The sequence below is a fragment of the Peromyscus californicus genome, unplaced genomic scaffold (genome assembly GCF_007827085.1).
Source record: "Peromyscus californicus insignis strain IS unplaced genomic scaffold, ASM782708v3 Scaffold_5__1_contigs__length_169319896, whole genome shotgun sequence".
NCBI lineage: Eukaryota > Metazoa > Chordata > Mammalia > Rodentia > Cricetidae > Peromyscus > Peromyscus californicus.
Window position 1 is genome coordinate 37,098,654 of NW_026294573.1, and position 13,856 is coordinate 37,112,509.

General features: G+C 45.2%; 2 protein-coding genes across 7 annotated transcripts in view; both read right to left on the reverse strand.

Annotated features, from left to right (window-relative positions):
• Positions 1-734: 734 nt before the first annotated feature.
• Positions 735-6,872, reverse strand: Ccdc17 (coiled-coil domain containing 17). 3 transcript variants are annotated; one of them, XM_052717876.1, is made up of 13 exons: positions 4,063-6,872; positions 3,918-3,992; positions 3,642-3,813; positions 3,401-3,563; positions 3,233-3,316; positions 3,021-3,139; positions 2,697-2,807; positions 2,342-2,487; positions 2,140-2,234; positions 1,794-1,997; positions 1,448-1,652; positions 1,268-1,378; positions 735-1,023 (listed from the first exon to the last, which is right to left on the reverse strand). In XM_052717876.1, the coding sequence occupies exons 1-13, from the start codon at positions 4,234-4,236 to the stop codon at positions 901-903; spliced, it is 1,782 nt and encodes a 593-aa protein (XP_052573836.1). In that variant the 5' UTR covers positions 4,237-6,872; the 3' UTR covers positions 735-900. The 3 variants fall into 3 exon arrangements, with proteins under 3 accessions (XP_052573836.1, XP_052573835.1, XP_052573837.1); XM_052717875.1 differs by having other exon boundaries at positions 1,268-1,652; XM_052717877.1 differs by lacking the exons at positions 1,268-1,378; positions 1,448-1,652.
• Positions 6,873-6,988: 116 nt separating this feature from the next.
• Gpbp1l1 (GC-rich promoter binding protein 1 like 1) overlaps positions 6,989-13,856 on the reverse strand; it is a 59,530-nt gene continuing 52,662 nt past the window's right edge. For all 4 annotated transcript variants that reach the window (XM_052717882.1, XM_052717883.1, XM_052717879.1 and 1 more), the window contains exons 9-12: positions 12,286-12,444; positions 10,591-10,715; positions 9,443-9,545; positions 6,989-7,869 (exon numbers count right to left, since the gene is read on the reverse strand). In XM_052717882.1, coding sequence (XP_052573842.1) covers positions 7,717-7,869; positions 9,443-9,545; positions 10,591-10,715; positions 12,286-12,444 — 540 coding nt within the window. In that variant the 3' untranslated portion in view covers positions 6,989-7,716. The remainder of the gene's footprint in view (positions 7,870-9,442; positions 9,546-10,590; positions 10,716-12,285; positions 12,445-13,856) is intronic.

The window sequence follows — 13,856 nt, forward strand, 5'->3', positions numbered from 1 at the left end:
TGAGAACAGAGCCCAACAGCTGTTTTATACTGGCTCTTTAAAATGCCACTATTGCCGGGCGGTGGTGGCGCACGCCTTTAATCCCAGCACTCGGGAGGCAGAGCCAGGCGGATCTCTGTGAGTTCAAGGCCAGCCTGGGCTACCAAGTGAGTCCCAGGAAAGGCGCAAAGCTACACAGAGAAACCCTGTCTCGAAAAACCAAAAAAAAAAAAAAAAAAAAAAAAAAAAAAATGCCACTATTGAAACACTAATTCCCCTCATTGTTATTAGTTAGAGCAGTTTAGAGTGTGAGATCAATGTACAGTTGAGGACTGTGTTGTGCTGAATGACAGTTTTTCCATTTTTGGATTGGTCATTTTTCCATTTTTGGACTGGTCACTAAGGCTAGGCTCATACTGTCTTCTTGAGATGTCTTTGTATTGTTATATTTTGAGTCCTAAGTGTTTTTCCCCATCGTCTTTCCAACTGGAACAGACTTTATATGACCAGTATAAGATATGACCAGTACAAGATCTTTGCTGATTGGATCTCTAGTTGGGTCCAGAATGCAATTCCAGTATATGATCCTCTACTTGGCTGAATCTACCCTGCTGTCTCAATCTTCAGGAGTTTCCTGTATGTTGGAAGCTTGAGATCGTAGATTTCTGTCTAGAAGTTGGGAGCAGAATGAAATTTGACCATAAAGCTGGCTTTAGCAAAGCCTAGTTATTTTTAGAAAATTGAATGCCAGGCAGTTACTGTGAATATCATTTACTCGATCTGCTTTACAAAAGGAAAATGGGTGCAGAAAAAGTCCTAGTTGGCTTGGACTTTATCATTACTTCCAAACCTCATTTAGAAAAGCTGCAGCTCTAAATCTGCCTTCCTCCGACTCAGAAACCTGATGTGTTTAGGTCAAAACTAGTGGGGGCTCAAATGCTCATCCTTGACACTGACAAAAGCCTCTTCTGTGGGAGGTCGGGGATCAGCAAAGCCAGAACTGTGGGCGAAGGGACTGGTTTCCACTGAAGATGAACTGGATACCTGTAGAACATGAAAAGGTAGGGTGTTTTGTTTTAAAGCAGACTTGAGGTAAAAAGACAGGTTTTGGACAAAGTATAAAGAAAAGCAGGTTCAGGTTAAGTGTTCTATTTCTGCCACCGTATTTAACGGGTACATTTTAAGGATCAAATGGGTTAATGTAGTCATTGATGCATATTAGCTAATACAAGTTGGTTAGCCAGCAGAAGCTGCTCAGTCATACTTCCTAGCTGCAGTGGACTCTTACCAGTGGTGGGTACTGGTATTCTTGGGCACTTGCTGGATTGATCTCTGCCAATGTCTGAACATCTGCATCTCTTGCATTCACCAGCCTCAAAAAGAGCTCAGCTTGACCTGCCTGGGAGAGGGTAAATAGTACTCTTATCTGAATCTTGGAGTAGACCCAGTCCCTACCCTCTGCACTCACCTGGGGAATCTCATTCAGCTGGACAAGGCTGAGGCTGGAGTTAGGAGGAAGGACCCTAAGTGGGAGGCGCCAACGGCCACTAAGCATATGCTTATCTTGGTCAAATAGCAATAGTGAGGCCCAAGCCTTTGTTTGTGGTGCCCATGTAACTCCCTGCCAGGCCTGTAGTTCACAGATCAAAGATACCAGTGCTGATGGAGGCAACCTGTACAACAACCAAAGCCATGTTGTAAGACTAAAGTATCTTCCTAGGGATTTTGTAGGACTCAGCCCTCAGGGGCCAAGGGGCCCTTATGTAGAGATTAAATAGAATGAGGTGAGGCCTTTATGCCCAACACCTACTGACCTGGTTACAGGCTGCCTGCTTGCAAGGATGGCACAGTTGCCCATAGGTCCAGGAGCTGATGGTGATGGTAGGCAAAGGGCTGGAGGCAATATTGTGGTCCCTCGTATATCCTGTCCATCCTGGGTCAAGCTTGTCATTAGCTGCACCCAAACCCAAGAAGCATCAAGGCCCCGCAGGAAGTCATAGAAAATGACAAGGCCAGCCCTGCAGAATACAAATCTCAGCACAAAAACACCAAATGCCTCCCCCCCAGCCAGTACTCCAACTGTGGATGGCTAATATGGGTCCCATTAAATGTCTATAGTGGCTGAGTTTAATAGGCTGTAAAGGAGAGAGCATGTCTCACCCAGGATCATAGGGTGCAGGGCCTAGAACATCAGATGCAGGTAGGAGGTAGTGATGATCCAGACCTAAGTTCCTTGTCATGGTTCCATTAAGTATCTGCTGTGGACAAGAGTTCAACCATAGAGAACTGCAAATTGCCCATGCTCCCCAAACTGCATGTCAGGATTGCCAGCCTTCAACCCAGTCTCTGCCAACTTCCTCACAGACATTGAAGTGCCACGGAAGTTCTGGACATTTATGGAACTTGTAAGTGGTGACATTGGGGGTGCAACTGGTGGAAGGAGGAGGGAGTTATCGCCCCTTCTACTCTGGTGTGACCAGAGATCAGGGAGTTGATGCTCCCTGGGTCCTAGAAACAGAAAAAAGTTGGCTTGAGCTGGAGGAAGCCTTAAACTGAAATGAGACATCGGGGAATACAGAGTCATATACCAAAGACACAAGGATAGGTGCATAGACACAAACCGATGATACAGACAAGGACTCATTCTCCAGGCATTCACCCTTCCCCTGGGTTGGGTTCCCCGGGATGGGCTAGGGAGGAGGTGGGTTTTCACTGACCCCAGGGTGCCAGACTCAGACCCTTCTTCTGCAAGGTCCGGATCTCTGCCTCCAGAAGCCGGTTTTCGGCTTCCACTACTAGAAGCTCTTCAGAGGTGGCACTTGCTTTTTCTGAGATGAATTAAAGTGACATGTCATCCTTTATGTAGTTCTCCAACGTTAAGGTTTTCTGCACAAGTCTGGATTTGTCAGCTGACAATGGGTTTTTCTACCTTGAGCTCAGCCGGCTCCCATGCTACTGGTGCGCTCCCTCACACCCTTTTCTCCTCCCAAGTCTAGGACCTCGGTGTGGAAAGGCCCTGTAGGCTAGTCCCTTCTGTTCACCTTTGCGGTTCTGCGACCGCCGCAACTCCAGGGCTGACGCCTCCACTTGCAGCTGCCATATTTTGTCCAGAACTCCGGGGTCCCGGCCTCCACCGCGCACGTAGGCCTCACGTAGAGCCCTAGCAAGTAGGCGGCGGGATGCAGTCTTTCCAGACCGAAGAGCCTTCCGCTCCTACCACCTCCCCCCATAACCCTGGCGTCCGGGACCTCACCGGATCTGGGCGGGCAGCGTTCCCGGATTGGCCGGTAGCGGAGGGCAACAGAACGCAGGCTCCTTGAGAGAGTCCCGCTGGATGCTGGCGCGGGGAGATGATGTCACGGACCTGCGCCCAAGGCCCCGCCCCACCCGCGCTCCCGCACGGCTCCGGAGAGAGCCTCACCTGGGCTGCGGCTGGAGCGCAAGCACGCGCGCCCCCAGCATCTGCAGAGCGCCGCGCGTCCGGCCCGCCTCTGCCCTGAGTTCGCGGAGCTGGCGCTCCAGGCCGAATGGCGCGGATAATCCTCCCCTGGGTCCCGCTACGCCAAGGAGGCGCCGTTTTAGTTCTGAGGGAGACAGGGCTGAGTCAGGGTGAGTGTTAGCACGGCGGGAAGGCCCAGCGTCCACGCCACCCTACCTCTCACCCTCGCCGCGGCGCTCCAGAGCCCGGCTTTGCGCTTCAGTCTCCGCCACGCGCCTGGCGCGGATTCCCTGCAATGCCCGCAGCCTCTCGCCAGGGCTCCCTGCAGTCTGGGAGGTGGGACCCTCAGTTGCCCAGGGACTCATTTTCTGTAGCGACAGCCTCAGCAATTGCACCTGCAGGTAACGGGGACCCGCTATCCCTGAACTGGGTGATCTCCCGCAAGCATTATCCACAGATACGAAATTTGTAGCTATGTTTGATGTAGGTGGTTGGGTACCTCCTCTGTCAACATCTTTAGAGCTGATTTGCTGGCCTCCTGCTCTGAACGGCTCAGTTGTTCTTGTGCCACAATCTGGGGACAGGGAGACTCCTGAGAATACTGTTTGCTGGAAAACCTAGCCCCAGTCATAGGCGACCCTTACCGTGGTGCCCCGTTGTTCCATGGCTACTGAAGGCTGTGTTCCATGTGTCATCTCCGGAGTCAGCTGGCCAATGCAGAATCGCTGGGTATGGGTAGCCAACAAAGCCCAGGAGCGGAAAACCATATCACAGAACTCACAGGTCAGAAGTCCCGACTCCCCAGAGTAATCGGCCATGGGATGTGATCCCTTCCTGAAACCAGCCGAGTCCTACAGAGGATGTGGCAAAGGAGCCGAGAAAGAACAGAGAGAAAAGGCCAACTCTATCACATCTCCAAGATCTTCAAATTTATGTTTATGTTTGGGGAGGTGCCCAAGCTCCCTGGGCAGCAAGTACAGGCCTAGGCATGCCAGGAGGATGTATGTGCCTTGCCAACTTTGGGAGGAGCCCCACTTGAGAAAGTGTCACCCAGTCTGTTCCACCCATTGCATGAGTTTGGCCAAGACTGTGGCAGCAGCTTCAATTTCCTTGCCTATAGAAAAGCCAGCCCCTTCGCCTAACTGGGCCTTTGTCACTTTGGTCATTTCATAGCCTGACAGGGAAGTGTTGTATCACTGCTGTTCTCTGAAGTGGACAGAATTCAAGTGAGTACTTGCTCTTCTCCACTGCAGGGAACACTTGAAGCTGCCTTCTGCCAGGAAGCCAGCTTTTCCACACAAAGTAAAGCTCACAGTAACAGTATTACTGTAAGCCACACAAACTTACAGAATTGACCCACCACACAATGGAGTAGTCTCCCCAACCCCCATTCTGGTTTTTCCAGCTGTAGACGGAGATGATCTGAACAGCCCAAGAAATGAAAACTGGGGGATAGGTTGGGGCGTATATAATCAGATAAAAGAACCAAAGACTGTTCAAATTATCTTCAGTTCCACATACATCTCTGCATTTACCAGGATATAAAGAAGCAGAAGTTTTCGAAGCACTCCTTTCCTAAACAAGATAGGGCCCTTAAGATGTCTGCCCCCCAAAATCCAAAGTGTGAGGAACACGTTACAAAGCATATCAATGTATGTACTCTCAAATCAGCTTAATTCCAACAGAGAAAAAGAACGTAACTTTAGAAATGTTCTGAAAACAAGACAGACTAGTAAATGGCTAAGCCTTCATCTCTACCCACTTCTCAACATTTGATTTTTTTTCAACTTTTTTTATAATTTATTTAATGTACATTGATATGAAGTTGTCAGGTTCCCTGGGACTGGAGTTACAGTTGTGAGGTGCCATGTGGATGCTGGGAATTGAACCTGGGTACTCTGAAAAAATAACCAGGGCTCTTAACCATTGAGCCATCTGTCCAGCCCCAACAACATATTCATTCATTGACTTAAAGGTGCTTTTTCCTTTTTGTTGTTGTGTATGGGTATTCTGCCTGCATGTATGTTTGTGCACCAAATGCATTCAGTTCCTGAGGAGGCTAGAAGAGGGACTGTAGTTGGGTTATGGCTGCTGCTATTCACAAATCCTGAACCACTGAAAGAGCAGCCAGTGAGGACTCCATAGGGCCATCCCTCCAAGTCCAGCACATTTTTTTTTTCTTTTGTTTTCTCCTGGCTGTCCTGGAACTTGCTCTGTAGACCAGTCTGGCCTTAAACTCAAGAGATCCACCTGGCTCTGCCTCCTGAGTGCTGGGATTAAAGGCATACGCCATAGCCGCCAGGCCCCCAGCACATTATTTTCTTAATGTTTACTTCAGGACTCAAGATATGAGTATTATACTGAAACTGGTTATCTTTATCAGGTTTTGTGGTTCTAGGTATTATTCTAAGCAGTGCCTTGGTATTGAATGCAAGTGTTCTGCCAATGAGCTACATCCCCAGCTGCAAATTTCCTGAACACATCTTAAAGCTTTTTAACATTTAGTTTGTGCTTGTATGTACATATGACAGTCAGCAATATGCATACCAAGACATGTGAAGGTAAAGACAGCCCAAGGGACTCAATTGTTCCAGCGTTTGAGTGCCAGAAATCAAAAGGTGGCACAATACCTCACTCATTGAGCCATCTTAGTGACCCTAAAATAGACATTGGTGTGGAACCAAAACCATGACCTCTGTAAGAACATTAGGTGCTCCTAACCACTAAGCCATCTCTCCAGTCTCTCTATTCATTTAGTGTGTATGTGTGCACACGTGTGCATGCTGTATGCACATGTACAACTCAGAGAACCTAAGTTTCAGGAATCAGTTCTCTCCTTGTACCACCTCGTGGTCCCAGGGATTGAATGCTAGTTGTTCCTTAGTGGGAAAGAACCTTACTCCATCTTGCTAGCCCCACAGTCAATCACTGTCACTGCTGTGTCTCCACTGTCATTCTCAGTCACTTGTCCTGTACTGTAGGCTCCTTCACAGTCTACCTTCCTGGTCTTCATCGTGCAGTGGATACCCTGATACATTTACCTCCATCTTTCCTCTGGCTGAGGCCACACTACATTTCCTTTTTGAACATTGCACTCAAGCTTATATAGTCCTCATTTCCCTGTCTTATCAAGGAATGATACTGATTTGTATCTAGTAAGGACAACCAAAGGATGCTAGTTCCAAAGGTTAAAGTTCTAGCCCATAAAACTTTGTTCTAAGGTTTCATCTTTTCTGAAACAACTACTTCACTGGCCACTGGCCAGCCACGGTTCGTTCACTCCCCATGTCCTCAGTTCTTATAGTAGGTAGGAAAACCAAGTCATAAAGTCCCCAAACCCATGCATACTGGTAAATACTGGGCACTAAAAAAATTCTTTCAGGAAAGAAAATGTAGTTTATTATGAATAATTTATTGCACAGGTCCTTCTGCATCAAGAGTTTTTGCTGAAAGGAAAAGGAATTCAGGTGGTGCTGAATTCAGTTTTCTTCCAAATCTCAAAAAGTATTTCCCCTAAAAAAAGAATCCATTCTCTAACTTTAAAGAAAATATATTTCTTACACAAGACAATCCAAACTGATGCAAAATATTTATTCCACGTTAGTTATTTTATGCAGTAGTTTTTCCCCTCAACAGACTTGTGATAACCACATCTTTTAAATCTGTAAATAATGTTATCAAAATAATCTTAATCTTTGAAATCTCACAAAAATTCATATTTTACAATCCACCCTGAATATCAAGGCTGCAAGAATAACATTTCCTATATCCAAATATTTTACAGCTGTACCCAAAAAAGAAAAAAAAAAACAACAACAAAAAAATAAAACAAAAAAACAACCACATATGCTTGGTTAAGGGCTAAGTTACCCGAGCAGCCAAAAAATAAAATAAAATATCCAAATTATTAGCATTAATTTAATACAATTATAACTTCAATAGTCACTTTGTCATTGACAATGATTGCTTGAGCACAGGGGTGAGTGCCCAAGGGCTGGTAGTAGAAGCTGTTGAGCAGAGCCACGTCTCCCCTGCATCTCTGCACTGCCAGCTCCTACTTGTGCACGGCCCACAGGTACTGTGTGTGTACTTAAAAAATTCCACCACACAAATGTCTCTCTATCAAGCAGATAACAGAGAACAAAACAAAGCTAAGCAAGACAACTGCTCTCTCTTTGGGATGGGATTATTTCCCTTGTGCATGAAGTATTCAACAACGTAAGAAAAGGAAAAGAACACTTTATATTCTCTCAACACAAAGCTGAGCTCATGGGGCAGGTCAACGGTGAGCACTTATTCTACTTCCAGGCGTCGTCATCCGAAGTCTCGCTGCTGCTTGTTTCTGTGTCGGAGTCCTCACACTCGGGATTCATAGTGCTTCTCCAAGGAGAGAACAGGTTGGAACTGCGGCTCAACGTGAAGCCGTTCTTTCCAAACCCATTTCTTCGTAGCTATGCAGCAGAGAAAGAAAATAAAACCCTTCAATGACTATACTGGTCCATGAAGATGGAACTGCAGAGTGGAGGGGAATCCCAAAAGATCTAACATCTCTGAAATCGGTACTTTTCAAACAGCCTGCACACACTGCCCCATTATGAGAATCCCAGGTGTCATTTATGCTTTAAAGATTATTATTATTATTATTATTGGATTTTTTCAGACAGAGTTTCTCTGTGTAACCACCCTGGCTGTCCTAGAACTCGCTCTGTAGACCAGGCTGGACTGGAACTCACAGAGATCTGCCTGCCTCTGCCTCCCAAGTGCTGGAATTAAAGGTGTGCACCACCACTGCCTGGCTAAGATTTTTATTTTTATTTTTATTTTTTTTATTTTTTATTTTTTTTTTGGTTTTTCGAGACAGGGTTTTTCTGTGTAGCTTTGCGCCTTTCCTGGAACTCACTTGGTAGCCCAGGCTGGCCTCGAACTCACAGAGATCCGCCTGGCTCTGCCTCCCGAGTGCTGGGATTAAAGGCGTGCGCCACCACCGCCCGGCAGATTTTTATTTTTATGTGTGTGGTATCCATGGAAGCCAGAGACCAAAAATCCTTTTGGAGTTACACGTGGTTGTGAACCAACATGGCTGCCAAGAATCCAACTCAGGTCCTATGCAAGAGCTGGATATCTTCTTCACCACCAGCTATCTTTCCCCAGCCCATTATCTATGCTGCAGGGGAATGGCTGCAGAGGATATGCAAATGAGGACTGTAGAAATTTCTTTTGTTCATTTTGGTATTGAAAACCCAGGATTTGGTTGTGTTTTACTCAGGAAGAATCCAAGCATCAACTGAGTCAATTTACATGAGCCTGTTGGTTACTTAGCTCTGGTCAGAGTACCAGAAGGACAGGGATGGTTTTCCTGAGACTCAGAGCACAGCCTTGTGGTTCTGGTAAGAATTTAGAGCTGTGAGCAAGGAACCTGTTACTTAGTTTCTAAATCTGCTCACTGGCCTGGCTTCTATCTTCTGAGATTCCTACTGTATGGGCAGTCTGACACCCACCACTCAATTTTAGAGTTTCCTGGCCAGCTTCAGTAGGACATGGCTGTAATCTTAACAACTCTGAGGCAGAGGCAGGAGGACTGCTGTAGGTTTAAAGTAACTTGGTCTACATTCCAAACTACCAGGATTATATAATGAGATCCTGTTTTTTGTTTTAATTTTTTATTTTATGTTCATTGGTGTTTTGCCTTTATGTAGGTCTGTGTGAAGGTTTCAGATGCCCTGGAACTGGAGTTACAGACAGGTATGGGCTGCCATGTAGGTGCTGAGAATTGAACCCAGGTCCTCTGGAAGAGCAGCCAGTGCTCTTCACAACTGAGCCATCTCTCCAACCCGTTTTTTTTTTTTTTTTTCTGAGACAGGGTTTCCCTGTGTAGGTAGCCCTGGATGTCCTGGAACTCAATGTAGACCAGGCTGGGATTAAAGTCGTGCATCATCACCACACGTGGTGTCTAAAGACAGGGTAGGAGACTCTTAAGCAGTTAGCTCTGTGTCAGAGATGGCTCACTCAGGGCTGAGTGCCTACCTGCTCTGTTCTCATGTGGAACTCCTTGAGCTCATCCTCTGTGAGTGGAAGGCAACTCTCATCATTTTCAGGATATTCCTGCCATCCCATTGCTTTTAATAACCTGGAGGAGGCAAAAAGACAGTAAAGTAAACATGATGCTCGTAAGCTTGACCACGCAGCCTTACTAGCACCCGTGGAAAATGACTGCCCAAGGCCAATGGATGTTACAGAAGGGATTTTGTCTTCTCCCTAGTAGATCAAGTTACTCAGTTGTTCATATCTAAATGGAGGCTCTTCATGGTTAAAGGGAAAATGACCTATTAAAAGAGTAGAAACAGAAGATAAGATGGTACAACAAAACAAAACAAAAACCTTGCTACAAGGAAGGCTCTCATAGACATAAACGGAGAAGGAGCAAGAAGTTAGTCTTTGTTCCTTGTGAACAAATTGCACACCTCTCTGGGCTCCATAGCTCTTTCAATTTTGTGGCTTTGCGGAGCTCTCACATAACCTCACTAAACCCTGAAGTTCCTCCAGACCAGTGGTTTTCAACCTGCGGGGTACAACCCCTTTGGGAGGTCAAAAGACCCTTTGACAGGGGTCACATACCAGATATCCTACACATCAGATATTTATATTATTATTCCTAACAGTAGCAAGATTACAGCTATGAAGTATTTACAAAAATAATTTTATGGCTGGGGGTCACCACAACATGAGGAACTGTACTAAAGGCCCACAGTGTTAGGAAGGCTGAGAACCACAAGCTTCCTGTGAGAAGTACTGCCATACTTGGCAGGTGCCATCTGCTACATGGCTGTAGTAGGCAGATTACTCTCCTATATACAAGGCCTTCAGTTAAAACAGTCGGGTCAATATACACGATTCCCAGGCTTCTCAAATTCCTTTTAAAGAGATTTTACAGTAATTGCTGGGTTGGGCCAACAACACACCCGTGGAAAATCTTCTCTGCCCTGACTATATCCCTAAAACTTAATTCTGAAATTAAACTTCACAAATACAATGGGGATTGTGAAAAAAGGGACAAAATCTGAGAGAATGCCCAGTGGGCAAATGGCTAACTTGGGGCCAGGATTTCATGGTCACATCTCTCTTAAGTTTTAAGTATGTTTAAGGGTCTTATACACCATACATCTTATCCTCACCTGTGCTCTGCTTCCAGAGAGTGAGATAGGACCTCCCCTTCTTCTACAATGGGTAGAGAAAGACCGTTCTGAAGACAACCTTGTTCTCCATTTTCCTTTGGTTCGGGTGTGTGGCTGCCCTCCAACTGGAATAAGAAAAGGATGCACAAACTTGGTTCAATGATCATTTGTGGCAAGATAAGCAACACAAGTTTTTCTCACTTCAAAACCAAGACCTGCTGTGCCAATAAACTAACTGGAGAGTCAGAAGATCCAGAACATGCAATGTTAAAGCTGTATATGTGTGTGGGCTTCAACACAAAATCACTGAAGATAAGCAGGAGAGATCTCACACAGGTTTTAAGTATGGCAGTGACTATTAGATAAAGCAACACATAACACATGAAAATACTTAACTAGACTTCATTGAAAACAAGTTTTTCTCTGTTAAAGACACTGTTTAAAAAATGATACAGCATGGCAGCTTATGCCTGTAATTCTAGTATTGAGGAGGCTGAGGCATCAAAATCAAGAATTCCAAGCAAGACCCAGCACCACCCCCTATATACACACACAGATAAAAAATTAGATGGGGGGGCTGGAGAGATGGCTTAGTGATTAAGAGCTCTGACTGCTCTTCCAGAGGACCCGGGTTCAATTCCCAGCACCCACATGGCAGCTCACAACTGTCTGTAACTCCAGCTCCTGAGACCCAACACCCATGGCAAAACACCAATGTATGTGAAATAAAAATAAATTTAAAATATTAAAAAAAAAGAGAGAGAAAATAAAATCTTTCTTTAAAAAAATAGATGGGAAGGAAGTATGTGTGAAAACTTTGTATGATATACAAAGAGCACTTAAAATTCAACATTAAGATAATTAACATTTTAATTCAGGAGGGGCTAGGAGTAGGTGCACATTTTTTTATTTTTTTTTATTTTTTTTTTTTTGGGTTTTTCGAGACAGGGTTTCTCTGTGTAGCTTTGTGCCTTTTCCTGGAACTCACTTGGTAGCCCAGGCTGGCCTCGAACTCACAGAGATCCGCCTGGCTCTGCCTCCCGAGTGCTGGGATTAAAGGCGTGTGCCACCACCGCCCGGCTAGGTGCACATTTTTAAACTCATAACTTGGGACACAGAATGCCTTCACTCTCTAAGCCATCTCACCAGCCTCCAAGACTACTTTTGGAGGAAAAAGTTAAGAGATAGCAATTATAAGCACCTCAAAATATAAAATCCATACATGGCAATTCCCACTTTAATTCTTAGCAGCGTACATCGTTCTTATCAAATCCTATGAATTAATGTAAAATGCTTCATATTCAAATGTTCCTTCCAATAAAACCATACATAAAAGTATCAAGGCCAGGCTGGGCCAGGTGGTGCACACCTTTGATTTCAGTGCTCAGGTGGCAGAGGCAGATGGATCCCTAGGAGTTTGAGGCCAATCAGGGATACATAGTGAGACCCTGTCTCAAAGAAACAAAAAACAGACACAGTGAGATGGTTCAGTGGGAAAAGACACTTGAAACCAAACCTAATGGTTTGAGTTTGATGCCTGAAACCTGAGTAGTTTCTGGCCTCCAGTGGCACATGGCCATACCCACCTGAATTTAAAAATAAGTTAACAAAAAAGGCCCCATGTATAACAACAAAACAAAACAAAATAAAAAACAAACCCCCAAACAGAGTCCAACAGAACAATCCTACTCTTACCCCCTCTGGCTTGTCAGAGTCTCTGCTTTCTGAGCAGTCTCCATTTCGTTCATCCTTCAGAGCCTTCAGGAACTCACTCTTCCTGTCCGTGGTGCGGCGAGTCAATTTGGTCAGGCGAGAGGAGGTGATCTCAATGGGAGGGGTAGTACTGGAGGGACTCTGGGCAAACACCACAAACAGATCATAACAGTAAAGTGCAAAAACTAGGAATCCCTGAGTCACTATCTATACCATATTGATTCTGAACTTTTGCTTGAATAAACAGGGCTGGAGATAAGCTCACAACATTCTGTAACTCCAGGGATCTGAGACATACATATAGGCAAGACACCCATATACATAAAACAACAATAACTCCGACAAACCAGCTCATTTAAAAACACTGTAATACAGACTCCTGATTATATCATACACTATTTTAACCCTTCCACAGAAACCAGGGGAGGTCCAATCTTGGTTTATTGAAGCACTCACACCACCCAGTTATTGTGTACTTGACAACTATGAGCATCAGTAAAGAAGCAACTGTCAGAAAAGTGTAGTTACAGCAGAAGTGGTGTTTGTTGTAACTACACTTCACACTGCACAAACAGTACAAATCAATGGGAAAGTGTCAGGTTTGGTGTGTGTGGGTGTGTGTGTGGGTGTGTGTGTGGGTGTGTGTGTGGGTGTGTGTGGGTGTGTGTGTGTGTGTGTGTGTGTGTGTGTGTGTGTGTGTGTGTGTGTGTAGATCCCATTGGATAGCCCAGGCTGGCCAGGAACTTAAAATAATTCTCTTGGGCCGGGCGGTGGTGGCGCACGCCTTTAATCCCAGCACTCGGGAGGCAGAGCCAGGCGGATCGCTGTGAGTTCGAGGCCAGCCTGGGCTACCAAGTGAGTTCCAGGAGAGGCGCAAAGCTACACAGAGAAACCCTGTCTCGAAAAACCAAAAAAAATAAATAAATAAAAAAAAAATAATTCTCTTGCCTCAGGCTGTACTGTGATTTATGCATTTACAACCACATATTGCCCCGAAATGACAACTCACACAATACTCTTTTACAATTTTTAGGAAATAGTTAGGCTCAGCAGCTCAGAGCACTGGCTGCCCTTCCACAGGACTTGTGTTTGGTTCCCAGCACCCATGGCAACTTGAAACTGTCTGGAACTCTAGAACTGGTGGTTCTGACACCCTCTTATGTGTATACATACATATACATCCAGGCAAAATACTTATATACATAAAATACATCACTAAAAAGAGAGAAAGAAATTCCAACTTCGGAGTTGGGGATGTGACTCAGTGGGCAAGGTGCCCACCTACCATTAACAAAGCCCTAGTTTGATCCCCAGCACTAAATAAAATTGGGTGTAGTAGTGTATGTATATAATCTTAGTACTTGTGAGTTGGAGGGATAGGCAGGAGGATCAGATGTTGAAGATTGTCCTCAAAGTCAATATGGGCTACATAAAATCCTGTCTTCTTTTTTTTTTTTTTTTGGTTTTTCGAGACAGGGTTTCTCTATGTAGCTTTGTGCCTTTCCTGGAACTCACTTGGTAGCCCAGGCTGGCCTCGAACTCACAAAGATCCA